The sequence below is a fragment of the Ruditapes philippinarum genome, unplaced genomic scaffold (genome assembly GCF_026571515.1).
Source record: "Ruditapes philippinarum isolate M1 unplaced genomic scaffold, ASM2657151v2 ctg1759_1_1_1_1, whole genome shotgun sequence".
NCBI classification, from domain to species: Eukaryota; Metazoa; Mollusca; class Bivalvia; order Venerida; family Veneridae; genus Ruditapes; species Ruditapes philippinarum.
In genome coordinates this window covers 541201-559477 of record NW_026856458.1, presented here as the reverse complement: position 1 = coordinate 559477, position 18277 = coordinate 541201, and the positions used below count along the sequence as shown (strand labels likewise).

General features: G+C 34.2%; 1 protein-coding gene across 3 annotated transcripts; it reads right to left on the bottom strand.

Moving 5' to 3' along the window:
• Positions 1–4459: 4459 nt before the first annotated feature.
• On the bottom strand, positions 4460–16479 carry LOC132746610 (sushi, nidogen and EGF-like domain-containing protein 1). 3 transcript variants are annotated; one of them, XM_060735816.1, is made up of 9 exons: positions 16459–16479; positions 12953–13057; positions 11237–11347; positions 10338–10451; positions 8908–9021; positions 8232–8351; positions 7249–7421; positions 5155–5283; positions 4472–4782 (listed from the first exon to the last, which is right to left on the bottom strand). In XM_060735816.1, the coding sequence occupies exons 1-9, from the start codon at positions 16475–16477 to the stop codon at positions 4678–4680; spliced, it is 990 nt and encodes a 329-aa protein (XP_060591799.1). In that variant the 5' UTR covers positions 16478–16479; the 3' UTR covers positions 4472–4677. The 3 variants fall into 3 exon arrangements, with proteins under 3 accessions (XP_060591801.1, XP_060591800.1, XP_060591799.1); XM_060735818.1 differs by lacking the exon at positions 8908–9021 and having other exon boundaries at positions 4460–4782; XM_060735817.1 differs by lacking the exon at positions 10338–10451 and having other exon boundaries at positions 4460–4782.
• Positions 16480–18277: the final 1798 nt, after the last annotated feature.

Here is an 18277-nt window from a genome sequence, read left to right as displayed (position 1 = left end):
TATGTGTGATTTCGAGGTCATAAGTCCACTACAATCTCAAACTGTACTACTTAAACTTATGAATTGATTGCATTCGTTATAGATTTCATTTCTGTCAAATATTTGGCCTGTGTGTTTAACGTGTGTGTATGTGTGTGTGTACGTTTGTTCTACCCACATATATGTTACACATTAAAGATGTCCTAACTACGACTTTGCCGAAGGCCGAGACTTCTGAAAAACTATTCCTTTTTACACGCAGATGACATGTATATACCATTTGTGAGTTCATAACAAGGGAGATAAACATGATTGCATGATACAGACTTTATAATCAGTACAATTTTCATGAAAAGTTGTCATGAATTCCTTCAAATGTAAGACACAATATATATATGTGTAAAAATGGTCTGAGTAGGTGCTGATAACTATTGTCTATTACACTCATCATTTAATCAGTCCAAATGGCGGTGTTTTATATATTTATTTGTTTACTTATTTATTTATTCATTTATTTTTTATTAATTTATTACATTTTATGAAAAAATGAATAATAACAATTTAATAAATGCAATATTTCCATTTTTGTAATTTTTTATCATTTTTGGTTGAAGTTTGCGTTGCACCAAGATATTAGAGATAATATGGTGACATTTTTGGCTTTACTTGTGAAGGGAGACCTGAGATACCCATATGTGCTTTATTTCAAGCACAAAAGTAGAACCACCAACGTTCCGTAAATCAGCTGAAAGTGTCCAAATGACCAAATCGAAAGACCCTGGCGAGATTCAAAGCTAGAATCGTAAAATACTAATGGTTGAAAGTCAATGACCATAACCAATAGTCCAAATGTTATCAAATGTTTCCAGCCTTACATTAGAACACATTTAGTTGATGTTTTTTGTGTCAGGCATCAGTCATATATTGAACAATCCTTGGGCCTCAAGTATTCTCAATTCAATTTATGTGAATGATTTGTCTGCCGTTGTCAATAACAAACTTTTAAACATGTTGATGATTCAGGTATATTTGTGTCACCTATTTAAGCTACATTATCCTGTGACCTGAAGCTTGTCAGTGAAATGCTTGTTATTAACAAGCTGTTATTGCACCTGGGAAAAACTTATTCAAATGTCGTTACGTCCAAAATTGTACATGTTATTCTTGGATATGAGAGCGACTCATATATCAGGGAAAAAATCACATAGTTAGATTATCTATGGAAATGCGATAAATAGTCACGCTAGTAAACATCAAACAGAGGTTGGTAACAAAACTTTTTTTGTTCAAATAGTTATTTTCATGCCTTTGCATTGCAAAAGTCGAAAGTCATTTAGGTTGAGTTGCAGTCGAAAATAAACATCCAAATATATATTTTATATTCAAAAATTACATGTCTGTATAGTTTTTAGGTTGTACAACACAAGGGTGTATATCGCATTACCATTAGAAATTTAAATATGAAGTACATAGCGCTGATACTCATCCTCGCCGACCACGTGGACGTTGAAGAACAGCCGCACGTAATAATTACATTCAAACAATGAATTCGCCAGCAGAAAAGACGTAAAGCTGTCATTACGACCAGATTAACACTCTGGATAAATGGACGATGCATCTCTGCACTGATCTTAAGGAAAGCCGTTCGATCGATCGCAAATATGCGATGTAGACGTCTCTTTAACGGTGTTATATTGACACAGATTCGTCGGGCACAGCGATATGTCTTTGGGCTCTGCGTGATATGCAAGCAAAATGGGGACAGTGTTTGCTTAGAGATTAAAAGAAATTTTGCTAATAACAAAATGGCGGTCGTTCAAGGGTATACCGACAATGGGGAAAACGATTAAACGACATCTGTTCATCGGACGAGATGGATATAGGAATGGGCCAGTAATAGTTTGCGCAGGTTTGTTCGAGCATCACAAAACTAATATTGTGTTCATTAACGGTAACCTTACTGTCGCTCGGTATCAACACAAAGTTCCTCAAACCGAGTTAATGTTCAGAGAATATTAAAAATATTTTGAAAATAGCATTTAAAAAAGTAATGAATTGGTACATTCCATTAAAATAATTGGCACAAAAAGGTAAGTAAATGTGATTTTTTAAAGATGAAGCCATTTGTCTAAATAAAACATTAACAGGCTGCAGTTAAAAGAACGTCTTTGATTTTTGATAAAATATGATAAATGGCGGAGAAGTATTATTATGTATTGTCAACTTCTTTCCTATCAGCCTATACGTTTTGAATTTATGCTATAACGTAAGAGAACACATTCAACTATTTTACAAACGTAGTCAGAATACGACACATACCTGAAGCACCATGCGCACATCTGCAGCACTGGACAAAAATAATGAAAAAATGTTGTTGTATAATTTGCCAATAGACATATAAACTTTACAAAAAGAGTTCGGCAGTCTTCAGAATCACAACAAGATAATATGTAAATTGCAGACTCGGTTTGAATGAGTCTGTACATAAAGGATAATGTAGTTATAACTATAGTATCGTTCCAACTTTTAAACCACTACTTTTGAAATTTTATAGAGTTACTGTGATACATATATAAGTCATTAAATATATTGTAATATATGTCATATGAATAGGTTACTAAAGCACAATTAATATTCCTTAACATTCCTTTCATTTCTTGAAGCCAGTGCGGACCGTATAATACAACGGATTGCATTAGATTAATTAATATTCAAGCCCATATCTACTGCTGTACTTTTTATGCTTTCTTCCTGCACTTTGCGCTAATACTGTGTTATTAAGAAATGTCTGTTCTGAGTAAGATATATTCCATATTCAAAACATCATTTTCTTAACCCATTACCCGATTTACACACCTTTTAACGCCTTTTTCACCGCATTTTTTGTTGTCTCAAATGGTGAAAAAAATGCCTTATTTAGTCCCCCAACACTTGTTTTTGTTTGAGAAATGTAGCCACTTTTTCGGTGCGGCCCCCAACCAAAAGATACATCAGGGAGTTGCCAGAAGGGGGATGTGCCCCCTTCTGGTTGGGGGGTTTAAAAGTTGCGGCAGTCCCCCTCATCGCCAAGAAAATTTTGGACTTGTTAGAGGCTATTAATGACCCCAGATTGATCATAAGGTAACGTGTAACCAACGCTGAAAGCATTTGACTCTATCTCAATCCATTGAGAAGTTGCAGCACTTTGAAATCAATTTTGATGGGAAAAATCAACGCAAAATAGTGATTTTTGGTAATTTTGAGATGTCCCCTCGTTGCCATGGTAACAGGAAATTTAAGCCCGGGCATGTTGTTACAAAGGTCATTGTACAGTCAACATTTGTGCCAAGTTTGATTAGTATTGAAGCAGTTTGTATAGCTTTATAGCAATTTTAACTTGTAAAGAAAGACTTTTCAATGAAAACAGCCATTTTTCACCAAATGCTCATGAAGTAATCGGTTAAGTTCTTAACATAAGCGATCATGGGAATTTTTTTTTCAATTTGTGATTATGTTACAACCCTAAAATCGAGATATATGTATATTTTTTCTTCTTGTAAGATTAAAATAACAAGACCGTTTTATACTTAATGTACTTTTAAGCATGGTTTAATACTCAACTTATAGATGACAAGTTCTTTGTCGCTTTAATATATATTAATTATTTAAAAATGAATTAACTATAGTCATACAGTCATCTATTTAATGCATCTTTGATATTTTTAGAAACTTCACTGAGTAGAAACAAATATATTTCCCGTGCTCGCAAAATGATACCAATGCCATTGTTTCAGCATGCAATACATGATACAATACAGGGACCGGAAGTTAAAGGAGCTTGTGTCACAATAATAGATACACATTGATATTCGCGGTTTTAAAGGAACTCCACCGAGGTCCAAATGACTAAAAACTAAAATTTGAATTTATAACATAAATCTGCTGGGGCACTTAAAACAGACAATTATGCAAGATTATTAAAATACATTCAAAATTTTTATTTCAAATTATATCTAAAAATTGAAAATTGATTTTTTTTGTGTAGTATATTTCCTTGATTAAGTGAAAAGCGTTGCAACGCTTTTCAATGTTTGTTCATTTTTCACCTAAGAACAATCCTGGAAAATGTAGTGAGCGGATGATCTGAAAGTTTGCACACATTTTAATGGTCAAAACTTACGTCAAATATGATATTTATCTCGAAAAATTATTTCCAGTCTTGCCATGTCAAAGAGGCTCGGTGCTCAGTGGAGTCCCTTTAAAGTTAATACTTTAGAGATTCTGTTTCTGCACAGAGAATTTATGCATAGATAGCCACACGGTAGATAAGTACTTTAAGATTTGAGGGAAAATCGAACAGGTCAGACAAAATATGACACAAAACATACATAAAAAATTGTTTATTTACAAATATTACAGATGTATAAGATATTTTCAATTGTTAGCTAGAAATTGGATACTTTTGTATATACCTTGTCTTTTGTATAACAGAAGATAAGCGTATTTGGTACATGGCTCTAGAAATGTACTCCAAAAATTGAAAAACTCACAAACTGACTTTACGGTGGAATAAACTCTCAATATGTTTTAACGGAAATTAACATGTCTTTTTAACTGACGGATATTTTAGTGAACCTTATAACGGTAACATAAAAAATAATAAATAACATATATTAATTTACAGCATAATACATTGATATATTAGTATATAAATAAATATCAGAGTTCGATTGTGTAGAAGTCGCCATGTTGTCCTGCTGTAGTTCCGTTGATAAAATCAATATGGTCGATCTGTGGGACCTGATCACATCTCTGTATAGCAATCTAAAATCACCAAAAAAGTAGTTCTTACATTAACATGATTTTCAAGAATTTACCTCACCTTACCAAAGACCATAATTTAACAGATGATTTATGTTCATTATATAGGTGTTTTTTTAACAAATACGAAAAAAAAATGAAAATATGTATCTAATAATTATAGTTGTTGACCAGTTTGACTTTTGTCGGAGCTACTTTAATACTTAATTGGTCAAATTCACGGAGGTGTTTAATTGTAGATGGTCCATCGTATGTGACCGTCATCTGGAACAAATTATTTTGTCGGTACATTTAGCTCTATACATCATGTATATGACTGTTATAAACTGTAAAACTTGATAAAGAAAATAAATTCACAAATATACTATACCATACCGTAAAACCAGTAGATCCGACCAAACATCCGATAAATATACCGGAAGTGCTGGATGAGGGCACGTAGGCGCCTTGTTCAAATGTGGCTACTGGGGTGTAAGGCGGGATCTGCTTACACAATGTTCTCACCTAGAAATAAAAATTCTTCTTAATTTGAAACTGTTCAAAGTGTGCCAAAATAACAGGCTTTCAAGTTTTTTTTCTACATTATCGCTAAAGATTCCAGTGCTTTGTCTTAAATTGTTTGGTTCCCAAAAGAAATCTGCCTACGATGGATTGTACCGAAGATTTGTTGACTTTTAGAACCATCCATTCTCTTATTCATGGAATAAATTAGTACTGGTATCATTTAAAGGGGCATTATGAAACGAAAAATTATTTAAGAAAAGACTAACGTTCATACAAAGGTTTCAGAGCATATCACATGACAATGGTAGCGCGTGATATGAAATTCTTTGTCATTAAAAGAAGCAAAATGTAAAAAAGAAGTATTTTGACTTCCGTGCAATATACCTAATCTTTATAACTGTGGGACAACAAGAATAAGAAACGCTTGAGAATAATAAGAATAAGCATTATGGGCCTTTAAGAAATTTGATTGTGACACTATATGTATGTTAATAACCATTACAACTGAAATAAGAGAATTATGCCTAAAACAACCGTGAAAACCTATTCTTTAATCACGTGATCGTGAATGTTTTGATTATTATAGTCTTAACATCCCTTGCTCAAAGTGGCAGCCATTTTGAGGGCTAATATTTTATATACAGTCAACTATCGTTATCTCGACATCGCTTTTCTCGATATTTCGTTATCTCGATGAAATTTTGAAAGTCCCGTTTTTCTCCTTTTTATTTTTTGGGAAAATATTTGTTTATCTCGATATTTCTATTTCGATATTTTCAGTATCTCGATGTAAAATTTCAGCCCCAACAGTTTATTTTCACACTATTATCCTTTGTTTATCTCGACTTCGTCTGTTCCCTTCAGACGTGTGAAAAACACAATCTAGACGATAATTGCTCAATTAATAGCGTGTGTCATAATGACGATTATGTTTGTAACAAGTTTAGCTGTTTTTATAAAAGTTAATCTATTTAGCGTGTTGATTGACTTTATAATGTCCACAATGAGTAAATTTTACATTCTTTTTAAATATTCGAACACTGTATCAATTCATTATGACTTTAAATGTAAATGAAAAAGTGAAAGTATAGAAACGCTATCGTTGCAATATTGTTTCACATCACCCACCAAATCAATCAGCGGTGGATCAATCTCGAGAAAGACCCGATAAATAACCCGGGAGGATATCCGGATCAACCATATCCGATATCCGATTCACTATATTGGTGTATTACGAAAAAAACCCTACTATGTTTTTTTTACCCAAAAGACACCCGTATTTCCACGGAAAACATGTTTATGTTTTTTTGTTAAATATGACTGGCCCATAAAAAAAAACAGGGGGATATTATATTTTTTTGACATAAGGTATGACTGTTTTTTGAAAAAATATTTGCCTTGTTCTAAACTTTTAAAGTTTTCTCACATTTCTTTTTCTTCGATTTTTTTTGGAGGGCCCCAATTTGACTTCGAGAAAACGAAGTCGACTGTTTTAATTAAAAAATAAAAAAAAAATTCAAATTTTAAATTTTTATTTAGATGAAATTTAAAAATCCTTAAAATTTTAAAAGCAAATATTTAAAGGTTTTTTCATTCTTAAAGATGGTAGAAAAGATTTTTTTTTATTTTTAAAACAATGAGTATTTGGAATGACCCTTTAAAAGGGGAAACCAGGGCGGTAAAAATTGTTATTCGGAAAGCATCTCTATATACGTGAATTTGTATAACAGTTTTGGGTGTAATTAAATTGGATCATTTTTGCCTTGAAACGTGAATAATATATAAAATAAAGGATTATTATGTTACAGAAACTTTCCGAGGCCACGTATTTAGCTACTTGCAACATACTGCCCTATATTTGGTCCCACGATATATCAGTTTGCAGCAGAAAGCTACTACAACGTTAAATTCCGTATGCATCAAAAACAGACACATACACTATTTTTTAGGATCAATAAAACTTACATTGTAGCCCTGTTTCCATGCGTATGTCGAATACTGGACGCCACAATTATTGAGAACATAGGCTTCAGGCGAGGTATGGTTACCGGAAGGACATGCCACGGCTAATACATTTGTCTCCATGGCTTTCTCCGCCAGATCAAACACAGACGAAAATTTTGAACACGATAGCGTGACTGAAAGATAAACAAATGCAGTTTGATTGACTTTTCAGGAACTTTGATTTATACTTCTCCTGCAAGGTTCAATTATAGTCCCGGCCCAATGTCCGTCTGTCACCGCACTTCCAATCCAATGCAAACGGAATTTTTTTGGCAAGTTATGACTGAATATTCATCTAAATTGCAGTGTGTTGGCTTTAACTTGTTTGGAACATTTGACTGCTTCCGAATGATAGGTACTTTTCATCGGCTAAAAAAATTTTGAGTCTCCCCTACTTTTAAAATATCAGCTTATAATACTGTGTAAATTGTCTCTTATTATGCTCCAAAGGAAAGGCTATTACGCAGTGTTATGGTCAACTACGATAGTTTTGCCTTTCGAGATATATTTTCGGCTATATCTAATCAATACACAGAAAGAAATCTGTAAAATAGGCGTCTCTGACCGAGTGGTTATGGTCATTGACTTCGAACCACATGCTCCTCAACGTTGAATGTTCGAACCCGCCGCTCGTGCTTAAATAACGCTGTTATGTCACGATATTACATTGAGTCTCGGCCTGACTTGAAACCAGACAAAATATTCAAAGAATAAGTAACAGTTCAGTCTACCTATAGAACAGACTGCTCAGAATTAAAAAATTTACATATCAAACGTAATGCGCCATTACTACGGAGGCCTGTATGGGGCACCAGAACTCAGAGATAATACATGCTTCCGTATATTACCGTCTTAATACTGCACACTATGGGAGTTAAATTCGCATATAGATAAACGGATGCGGTTCTACATCCGACTTCTTCCATTCTTTTTTTAAAACTTACTATTTGGTGATGTTGTAAGAAGTTCTGTAGAAGATGTAGTTTGGGTGGTTGTCTGAGTTGTCTTTACGTCCATAGTAACGGACACGGACGTCACCGGAAGTGCTGTGGTAGGTGGGTTATCTATAATATGAAAACTAATGACATATATTGTACTTATATGATAAAGTACATTAAACATTCGGGCGCTAAGCATAAAAGAAAACAATATATGAGCCGCTTCACGACAAAACCAACATATTTGGTTTGCGATCAGCATGGAATTAGACCAGCCTGCGAATCAGCGCAGTCTGATCTGGATCCATGCTGTTCGCTATCAGTTTCTCTACTTGTTATAAGGTTTGTAAGCGAACAGCATGGATCCTGATCAGACTGCGCGGATGCGCACCATGGTCTGGATCCATGCTGGTCTCAAACCCACTATGTTGGGTTTGTCGTGACGCAGCTTATATTATCCCTGCCCTACATCTATCCCCACTTCCCTGAAACGTAATTTCCCTTGCATTATTTGTTTTATCTTACAAATGCTTTGTTATAAATTACTCTGACTAATCGACCTTTGATATTTTATTACTGAGTGTCTAAACTCGACCGTGCATAATTCTACAACAATGCATGCAAATTGATATCATGCCTGTTTTCTTGAATGAGAACAAATGACAAAAAACTTAAGGCTTACTTTCACACTGATTCCCTGTGAATCCATTTGAGCAGGAGCATTGGTAGTATGGGGAATTATAACTCACTGAACATTTACCGCCATTTTGACACGGTGTCGAAGTACAAGCTGAAACTGAAAATAAGTGGATTCATCATTTTTGAGCCAAAAACAAAAAACAAAAACAAAAGAAACATTTTTATATTGTTGATAATCAATGCATGATAGTCTTGACTCTGGTCTTAGTGTCTTATAAATCTGATTTGTAAAACATTTGTGTTTAGTATGTGAATAAATTCATGTAGAGACGAATACCATTTCTTTATATGTTCAGTTGATTTACAGTTAGAAAACATTTCGTCATACGATACTTTTAAAACATATGTATACACTGTTGAAACTGTATAAATTCGTTAATGAAACTTTCGTGGTGCTTAAGTGTTTTTTTGCAGGATTGATGTTACAGAAAGCATTCAAAGACCGGGCGATCGCCGCCCCATGTCCGGACGGTGTCTGTATATATATATATGGATCGCACGGTCGCCGCGTGGGCGCCGGGCGGTAAAGGCTTAAGTTTGCATGTTATCATATTCTTTTAAAAATCAGTCTGTGGTCAATATGCCAGTAAAGAAGGCAGTTGATGAAACAAGATGAATGGCAAGCATTTAATACAACAATTGTAATTTGCTTTCTCCTTAATAATAATAATCAGCGTAGACATTCTTACGCGACCATAAAGTTCATGTTACAACCAAAGGAATTCACGGCAACTACAAAAAAACTTAAGCTGCAATTACAACAAAACGATGACCGTCCCTAGCTTGTGCATGATTAGTCCGGGTACCGGGCGATACTCTTTCGCCTATTGGCGTCTATTCGGGCGCCGGGCGTGTCCCGGGCGATGTCTGTCCAGGTGCCACTAAGATCGCAAAAACAATCGTCCGATCAAAAAAAACATTCCCCGGGCGCCGCCGTGCGGCCGGGCTATCCCCGCCAGATGTTTGTTTTTCCACTTACGGACCCCAGAAATAATCGTCCGGACGCCGTTAGCTTTAAAGTAGTACATAAAACTCGTCGGCGCCCGCCCGATGGGCAAACTGTTCAGCTGCTGCCGTCCGATTGTCGCGGTGGCCGGACAGACATCGGCCGATATTACGAATTTTTTGAAAAATAGACGCCGCCCGGCGGCCGTTTGTCATTTGTGACTGAGGCGTAATTACTCCTCACATAGCGCTATATAGATCCAAGCTGGCTTCAAACTTGGTCATTTTAATGTAGGAGGAAAGCCATAACATGAAACAATAAGGAATGAAGATTGGCAAGACTTCATATAGTGTGGGTGAAGCTATGTCGACATTTTTTTCTTTGTGGGCATATTATTTACTATTTAGTATAATTTCATTTATTTAATCATTACTTAACTAAAACAAAGACGCTGGACTAACAATTACCATCACAATTTACTCCAATATATCCGTTTAAACAAGAGCATCTGTAGAAAATGCCTTTATAGTCGCGGTGACATGTTCCGCCATTTTTACACGGTGATGACACACAATGATCCTCTGGAAAAATATCACCAAATACTCATGATTATCGAATAGAAAAGAGACATATTCTTATATTTGTAGAACCAAAACATTTATACAGAATTTATTTTAAGGTAGTCTTACTGCGTAGTTTCACGCCAAAAAAAATATCGGCCAATATCGTAGCAAATCGGTTATTTCCGGAACGTAATTCTTTTCGAAATATCGGGCATTAAATTATTTACAATCACTCATCCGTTATTGCTATGTACATGTACTTAATTCCGTTTATAAACGGTAAACAATTATGGTGAAAGAATAACGTCATGGAAATGACCGATTTATTATGATATTGGCTGATGATGAATTGTTTTTGGCGGAAATGCATTATAGTAAGACTACCTTAACTTGATTATGTAGCAAACTTATAAATACATACTCAGATCCGCTACCCAAAGCAAGCAGTGCAGTGCAATGGATCTGAAGTTTCTTGCTCAATAAAACAACTTCTTGCAAGAAGACAAGATTGAAGATTACGCGGTTGGATATTATAATGCTTTTCTAGAAAAGGACAACCAACGCCATAGTGCTAATTTGGTAATTATCCGCTGCTAAAACAATAGTTATGTATTTAATAATTTTATATATTTAATAATAAAATCATATCCTAACTCGTTCCTCGCTAAGGAACGGAGCGAAAACGATGATCTGATTTTAATGAGATTGACATTTAATCTGGTAAGGCTAATATATTCAGAGTTGAATAAGTTTTAGAAATATTAAATTAGCAAAGAAATGAAAGTAGTTAAAATGTTGCATACGTTCACAACGTTCGCCGAGATATCCATAGTTGCACGTGCATTTGAAATAAGGGCTCGTGTCTGTACGCTGACATCGTCCACGGTGTTGACATTTGTTGTAGCAGTGGTCAACTGAAAAAATACCGTTATTAATCTATATATGCTGTTAAAAATACATGTATAATTCATGGTCCATATAGGTGGCGCGATGGTACAGTTGGTTAGACCACTGACTGTCACTCCCGAAATTCCAGGTTCGATCCTTTGGTAGAACCCTTGGGATTTTTAAAAACACGTCCAGTATTTCCCACATTTCTAGAGGTATACTGGTAAGAAACCCAGGTAATCCTAGCATGTATCAGCGCTATACACTGGGCATGTGAAGTGAAAGAAAAGGGTCAATTCTTAAAGAGCTAGTTCCCGGATTCCCTTGTATCTCATGCCTATCACAGAAGTCTACTGAGGTAAGTCTACTGAAGATAAGTACTTGCACTTTCGTAGGTTATCCTTGACCGCCCGGTCGAAAGAAAATCAATCACTCATTCAATCATATATTCTTTATGAAATAACTTTCTTATTTTATCTTTATGCCCTTTCAAATATTTTATATGTTATATAATATAAAGTGTCCTTTAAAATATCGTTTATCTTGAATGTGACGCTGGCTCGACATTTAGCTCAACATTAAGCTCGACATTAGATTTTGTCTCATTTTGAATGTCTAGCCTTTATGAGAAGCTGGCTCGACAATGAGCAAATCATTCAGATTGACATTCCGTTTTTATCTCTGTTTGAATGTCGAGCTGGGTTTGTCAGCTGGCTCATTGAGCAAAACAAATCACTTGACATTATGTTTAATTCCTGTTTTTGTGTCGAGCTAGGATTGCAAGCTGGCTCGACATTAAGCAAAACATTCCGCTTGACATTATGATTATCTCTGTTTAAATGTCGAGCTAGGATTGCAAGCTGGCTCGACATTGAGCAAAACATTCCGCTTGACATTCTGTTTTTATCTCTGTTTTAATGTCGAGCTATGATTGCAAGCTGGCTCGACATTGAGCAAAACATTCCGCTTGACATTCTGTTTTTATCTCTGTTTTAATGTCGAGCTATGATTGCAAGCTGGCTCGACATTGAGCAAAACATTCCGCTTGACATTCTGCTTTTATCTCAGTTTTAATGTCGAGCTCAGATGTGCAACAACATATGCTTGATTTTTTCTCTTGTGCTCGTTCAATTAACGTAGTATTGGATTTACACTCTTAACATGTAGTGAGCAATATTTCAAAAAAAAAAAGAACAATAAATATTTCTTCTTTCGTGAAGTGAAAACGTTTGAATAGCTGGTTCATCAAATCATCCGTATTTAGCACGTGTTTGAACAACTAAACCACATGTTTGATTGTTCAAACACGTGGTTTCACGTTCCGTTTAAATACTGATTTCTTCCCTAAATATCATATATATGGGTCACTCACTTGGATCAGTATACACTTTACCCCATAGGAATATTGAAATATTTAAATTGTTATGGAAGAAATTCAATGGTGGCCATTTTATTTCATTTTATTTAGAAAATAGACCACGTGACCATATTTTATACTGATAAAAAGTACTGTTACCTATGTAACAGTACAGATTTCCTAGTCACGCGGTACACTTGCATTAAAAGTAAGAATTACTCAGAGAAGCCTATGGGAAATTAACAATACAAAAAAGTGAGGGGTAATAATGTACCATATTGACATCTGTCACCAGTATATCCGCCGTTACATCTACAATGTTCACCAAAATAGTTATAACACTTTCCATGGTCACCACAATCCCTGTTACAACTATAGCCTAAAAGTTAAACGAAACAAAGCTAATTCAAGATGACAAATGGATAAACGAAAATTATGTTGTTATATTCTCCGATTACTGTCGGCTTTATATATATATGAATATGTAAAAGACAAAAAATATTGCTATAAAGACAACAATGGTTAAATAAAATTAATTAAAAACATCATAATGAATTGGTCTATATATTTATATTTATAACCCAAAATAAATCGTTATTAAGATGAGAATGATAAGGAAAAACAAATACTCAATCAATTTAAACAAATTAATTCACATTGCCATATACAAATGAATCAGAATGAAATGATGAATTGAATAGACATAAATAAATCGATCAAGATGAAATATTAAATACATCGGGCAATATATAAATCGACCAAGATGAAATAATAAAAACATTTGGTAATATACAAGTCGAAGTTATAAATACATCTGGCAAAATACAAATCGAACGAGATGAGATACTTAATACATCGGACTAATTATAAATCAATCAAGATAAAATAATAAATATATACAATTATTGGGATGGGATGGGATAATAAATACAGCTGGCACTATATAAGTTGCTCAAGATGGAATAATAAATATGCTGACACTATATAAGTTGCTCAAAATGGGATAATAAATACCGCTGGCACTATATGAGTTGGTCAAGATGGAATAATAAATACAGCTGGCACTATATGAGTTGCTCAAGATTGGATAATAAATACAGCTGGAACTATATGAGTTGTTCAAGATTGGATAATAAATACAGCTGGCACTATATGAGATGCTCAAGATGGAATAATAAATACAGCTGACACTATATAAGTTGCTTAAGATGGGATAATAAATACAGCTGGCACTATATAAGTTGGTCAAGATGGGATAATAAATACAGCTGGCACTATATAAGTTGGTCAAGATGGGATAATAAATACAGCTGACACTATATAAGTTGGTCAAGATGGAATAATAAATACAGCTGACACTATATGAGTTGCTCAAGATGGAATAATAAATACAGCTGACACTTTATGAGTTGCTCAAGGTGGAATAATAAATACAGCTGACACTATATAAGTTGCTCAAGGTGGAATAATAAATACAGCTGACACTATATAAGTTGCTCAAGATGGGATAATAAATACAGCTGACACTATATAAGTTGGTCAAGATGGAATAATAAATACAGCTGACACTATATGAGTTGCTCAAGATGGAATAATAAATACAGCTGACACTTTATGAGTTGCTCAAGATGGAATAATAAATACAGCTGCACTATATAAGTTGGTCAAGATGGAATAATAATACAGCTGACAATATATAAGTTGGTCAAGATGGAATAATAATATAATAAATACAGCTGACACTATATGAGTTGCTCAAGATGGAATAATAAATACAGCTGGCACTATATAAGTTGGTCAAGATGGAATAATAAATACAGCTGACACTATATAAGTTGGTCAAGATGGAATAATAAATACAGCTGACACTTTATGAGTTGCTCAAGATGGAATAATAAATACAGCTGGCACTATATAAGTTGGTCAAGATGGAATAATAAATACAGCTGACACTATATAAGTTGGTCAAGATGGAATAATAAATACAGCTGACACTATATGAGTTGCTCAAGATGGAATAATAAATACAGCTGGCACTATATAAGTTGGTCAAGATGGAATAATAAATAGAGCTGACACTATATAAGTTACTCAAGATGGAATAATAAATAAGCTGACACTATATAAGTTGCTCAATATGGGATAATAAATACAGCTGGCACTTTATAAGTTGCTCAAGATGGAATAATAAATACAGCTGGCAATATATAAGTTGGTCAAGATGGAATAATAAATACAGCTGACACTATATAAGTTGCTCAAGATGGAATAATAAATAAGCTGACACTATATAAGTTGCTCAAGATGGGATAATAAATACAGCTGGCACTTTATAAGTTGCTCAAGATGGAATAATAAATACAGCTGGCACTATATAAGTTGGTCAAGATGGAATAATAAATACAGCTGACACTATATAAGTTGCTCAAGATAGAATAATAAATAAGCTGACACTATATAAGTTGATTAAGATGGGATAATAAATACAGCTGGCACTTTATAAGTTGCTCAAGATGGAATAATAAATACAGCTGACACGATATAAGTTGCTCAAGATCGAATAATAAATACAGCTGGCACTATATAAGTTGCTCAGGATGGAATAATAAATACAGCTGGCACTATATAAGTTGGTCAAGATGGAATAATAAATACAGCTGACACTATATAAGTTGCTAAAGATGGAATAATAAATACAGCTGGCACTATATAAGTTGGTCAAGATGGAATAATAAATACAGCTGACACTATATAAGTTGCTCAAGATGGAATAATAAATAAGCTGACACTATATAAGTTGCTCAAGATGGGATAATAAATACAGCTGGCACTATATAAGTTGCTCAAGATGGAATAATAAATACAGCTGACACTATATAAGTTACTCAAGATGGAATAATAAATACAGCTGACACTATATAAGTTGCTCAAGATGGAATAATAAATACAGCTGACACTATATAAGTTGCTCAAGATGGAATAATAATACAGCTGGCACTATATAAGTTGGTCAAGATTGGATAATTAATACAGCTGACACTATATAAGTTGCTCAAGATGGAATAATAAATACAGCTGGCACTATATACGTTGCTCAAGATGGAATAATAAATACAGCTGGCACTATATGAGTTGCTCAAGATGGAATAATAAATACAGCTGACACTATATAAGTTGCTCAAGATGGAATAATAAATACAGCTGACACTATATGAGTTGCTCAAGAATGGAATAATAAATACAGCTGACACCATTTAAGTTGCTCAAGATGGAAAAATAAATACAGCTGACACTATATGAGTTGCTCAAGATGGAATAATAAATACAGCTGACACTATATAAGTTGCTCAAGATGGGATAATAAATACAGCTGACACTATATAAGTTGCTCAAGATGGAATAATAAATACAGCTGACACTATATAAGTTGGTCAAGATTGGATAATAAATACAGCTGACACTATATAAGTTGCTCAAGATGGAATAATAAATACAGCTGGCACTATATAAGTTGCTCAAGATGGGATAATAAATACAGCTAGCACTATATGAGTTGCTCAAGATGGAATAATAAATACAGCTGACACTATATAAGTTGCTCAAGATGGGATAATAAATACAGCTGGCACTATATGAGTTGTTTAAGATGGAATAATAAATACAGCTGACAATATATAGATAAATCGGTCAAGAAAAATAAAGAATACATAATGGCGATATAAAGTGATGATGATGACGATGATAGCGCTGATGACGACGATGATATTTGTGATTGATTACCTTCGATAAGTCCAAACATTTCTGCGCCATATATATGATAAAATGGGCCCGGGAAAAAACCCCCTAAAGGGTTTTCACCCCCCTTTAAAAAGAAAAAAAAAATTATTAAAAAAAGAAAAAAATTACATTTCCCCCCTTTTCTATAACATGATGGAGGATAAGGCAGAATTTTTTTTCAAAGTGTACATCGTTTCATGATCTATAATATTAAACAGTAACTGTGGCCTTTAAGCAGCACGCCTCCAGATTCCTGCTAATGCTCATGAAAATTTTGAAAATGTATTCAAAAGTAAAATATTATTACGCTGACAGAGAAAATAATATGCACATTTCAAACGGCACTTACAACCAATGTAAATTACAAAAAAGAGGTCAAAATATGCAAAATTAACCCTTAGTGCGTTAGTAACGTAGAAGAAATATGGTGAAAATTACTGAAAAATTGGCCATCAATCGCAAATAACATATAAAATTATTACTTTTATCTTAAGTCTTTTTCCTTTTCATAAAACCTCAATACATTTTTCTCAAGTTTTATTTTCTTGAAATATTTTGGCTCATCTGGAGGCATGCAGCTTTTAGATAAATAAAATGTAAATTCTAGTGTTTTGCCTTCTTCTTTCGTTCTCCTTTCCTTCTAATTCGTTTGTTCTTTCTTTCTTTCTTTCAATTTTGATGCTATAGTCCGGTCCTGATGAAGGCATAAATCGTTTCAAGAGTTTAACCCTTTCCCCCATGAGCATATTGTGAAAAATGGCCATTTTTACTGAAAAGCCTCCTCTTACAAGTTCAAACTGCTATGAAACTATGAAAAATGCTTCAATACTAATCAAACTTGGCACAAATGTTGACTGGACCATTGCCTTTGTGACGACATGCTCAGTCTTAAATTTCCTGTTACCATGGCAACGAGGGGACATCTCAAAATTGCCAAAAATCACTATTTTGCCTCGATTTTTTCCATCAAAATTTATTTCAAAGTGCTGCAACTTGTCAAGGGATTGATATAGAGTCAAAGGCTTTTCAGCGTTGGTTACACGTTATATTATGATCGACCTGGGGTCATTTTTAGCCTCTCACAAGTCCAAAATTTTCTTGGCGATGAGGGGACTCCGCCCCCCTTCAAACCCCCCTAACAGAAGGGGGCACATCCCCCTTGGCAACCCCCTGATGTATCTTTTGGATGGGGGGCGGCGCCGAAAAAAGTGCTCAATTTTTTGACCAACATTTCTCAAACGAAACATGTGTTTGGGGCCCAAATAGGACATTTTTTCACTATTTGAGGCCTAAAAAAAGGGGGAGGGTCGAAAATGCGTTGTTTCGCGTATATATGTGGTAAAGGGTTAAATTAATGACTGGTCTTTAGATAAACAATGTGATAATATGTAGGAAACACCGACAACAACAAAAAATCTTCTTGTTGTTTTTTTTTAAATGTTTAAAGAAAAAAAACTAACTTACATATAGAAAGCTTCATAGTATAGGTGACTGCTGTTGTTTTCTTTTTTCTTTCTTGTTGCTTTTCTTTGTTGTTGTTTTTCTTAGTTGTTTTATTGTTGTCTTTGCTTGTTTTTGTTGTTGTTGATGATGATGTTTTTCGCTGAATCAAGTCGCTCGAATAATTTTAAACCGAATATCGTTTAAGATTAACAGTAAAAAAGCGCTTGATTAAAACTAATTTCAATTGCCCTTTAACATAAAAGTGTGACCGCAATCATTCAGAACAAAGGAAATATCATCTAAATCCGTAACATTTTATCAAAGATCATCACGTTTTGAGGCCATATTTCAAAACTTTTCCGTGTAAAGATCTTATATA

Coding starts and splice junctions, on each gene's coding strand:
- LOC132746610 (XM_060735816.1), bottom strand. Junction 5,284..7,248: donor CATGGAAACAGGGCTACAAT/GTAAGTTTTATT, acceptor TTTTATTTCTAG/GTGAGAACATTGTGTAAGCA. Junction 4,783..5,154: donor TCGGATCTACTGGTTTTACG/GTATGGTATAGT, acceptor TGGTGATTTTAG/ATTGCTATACAGAGATGTGA.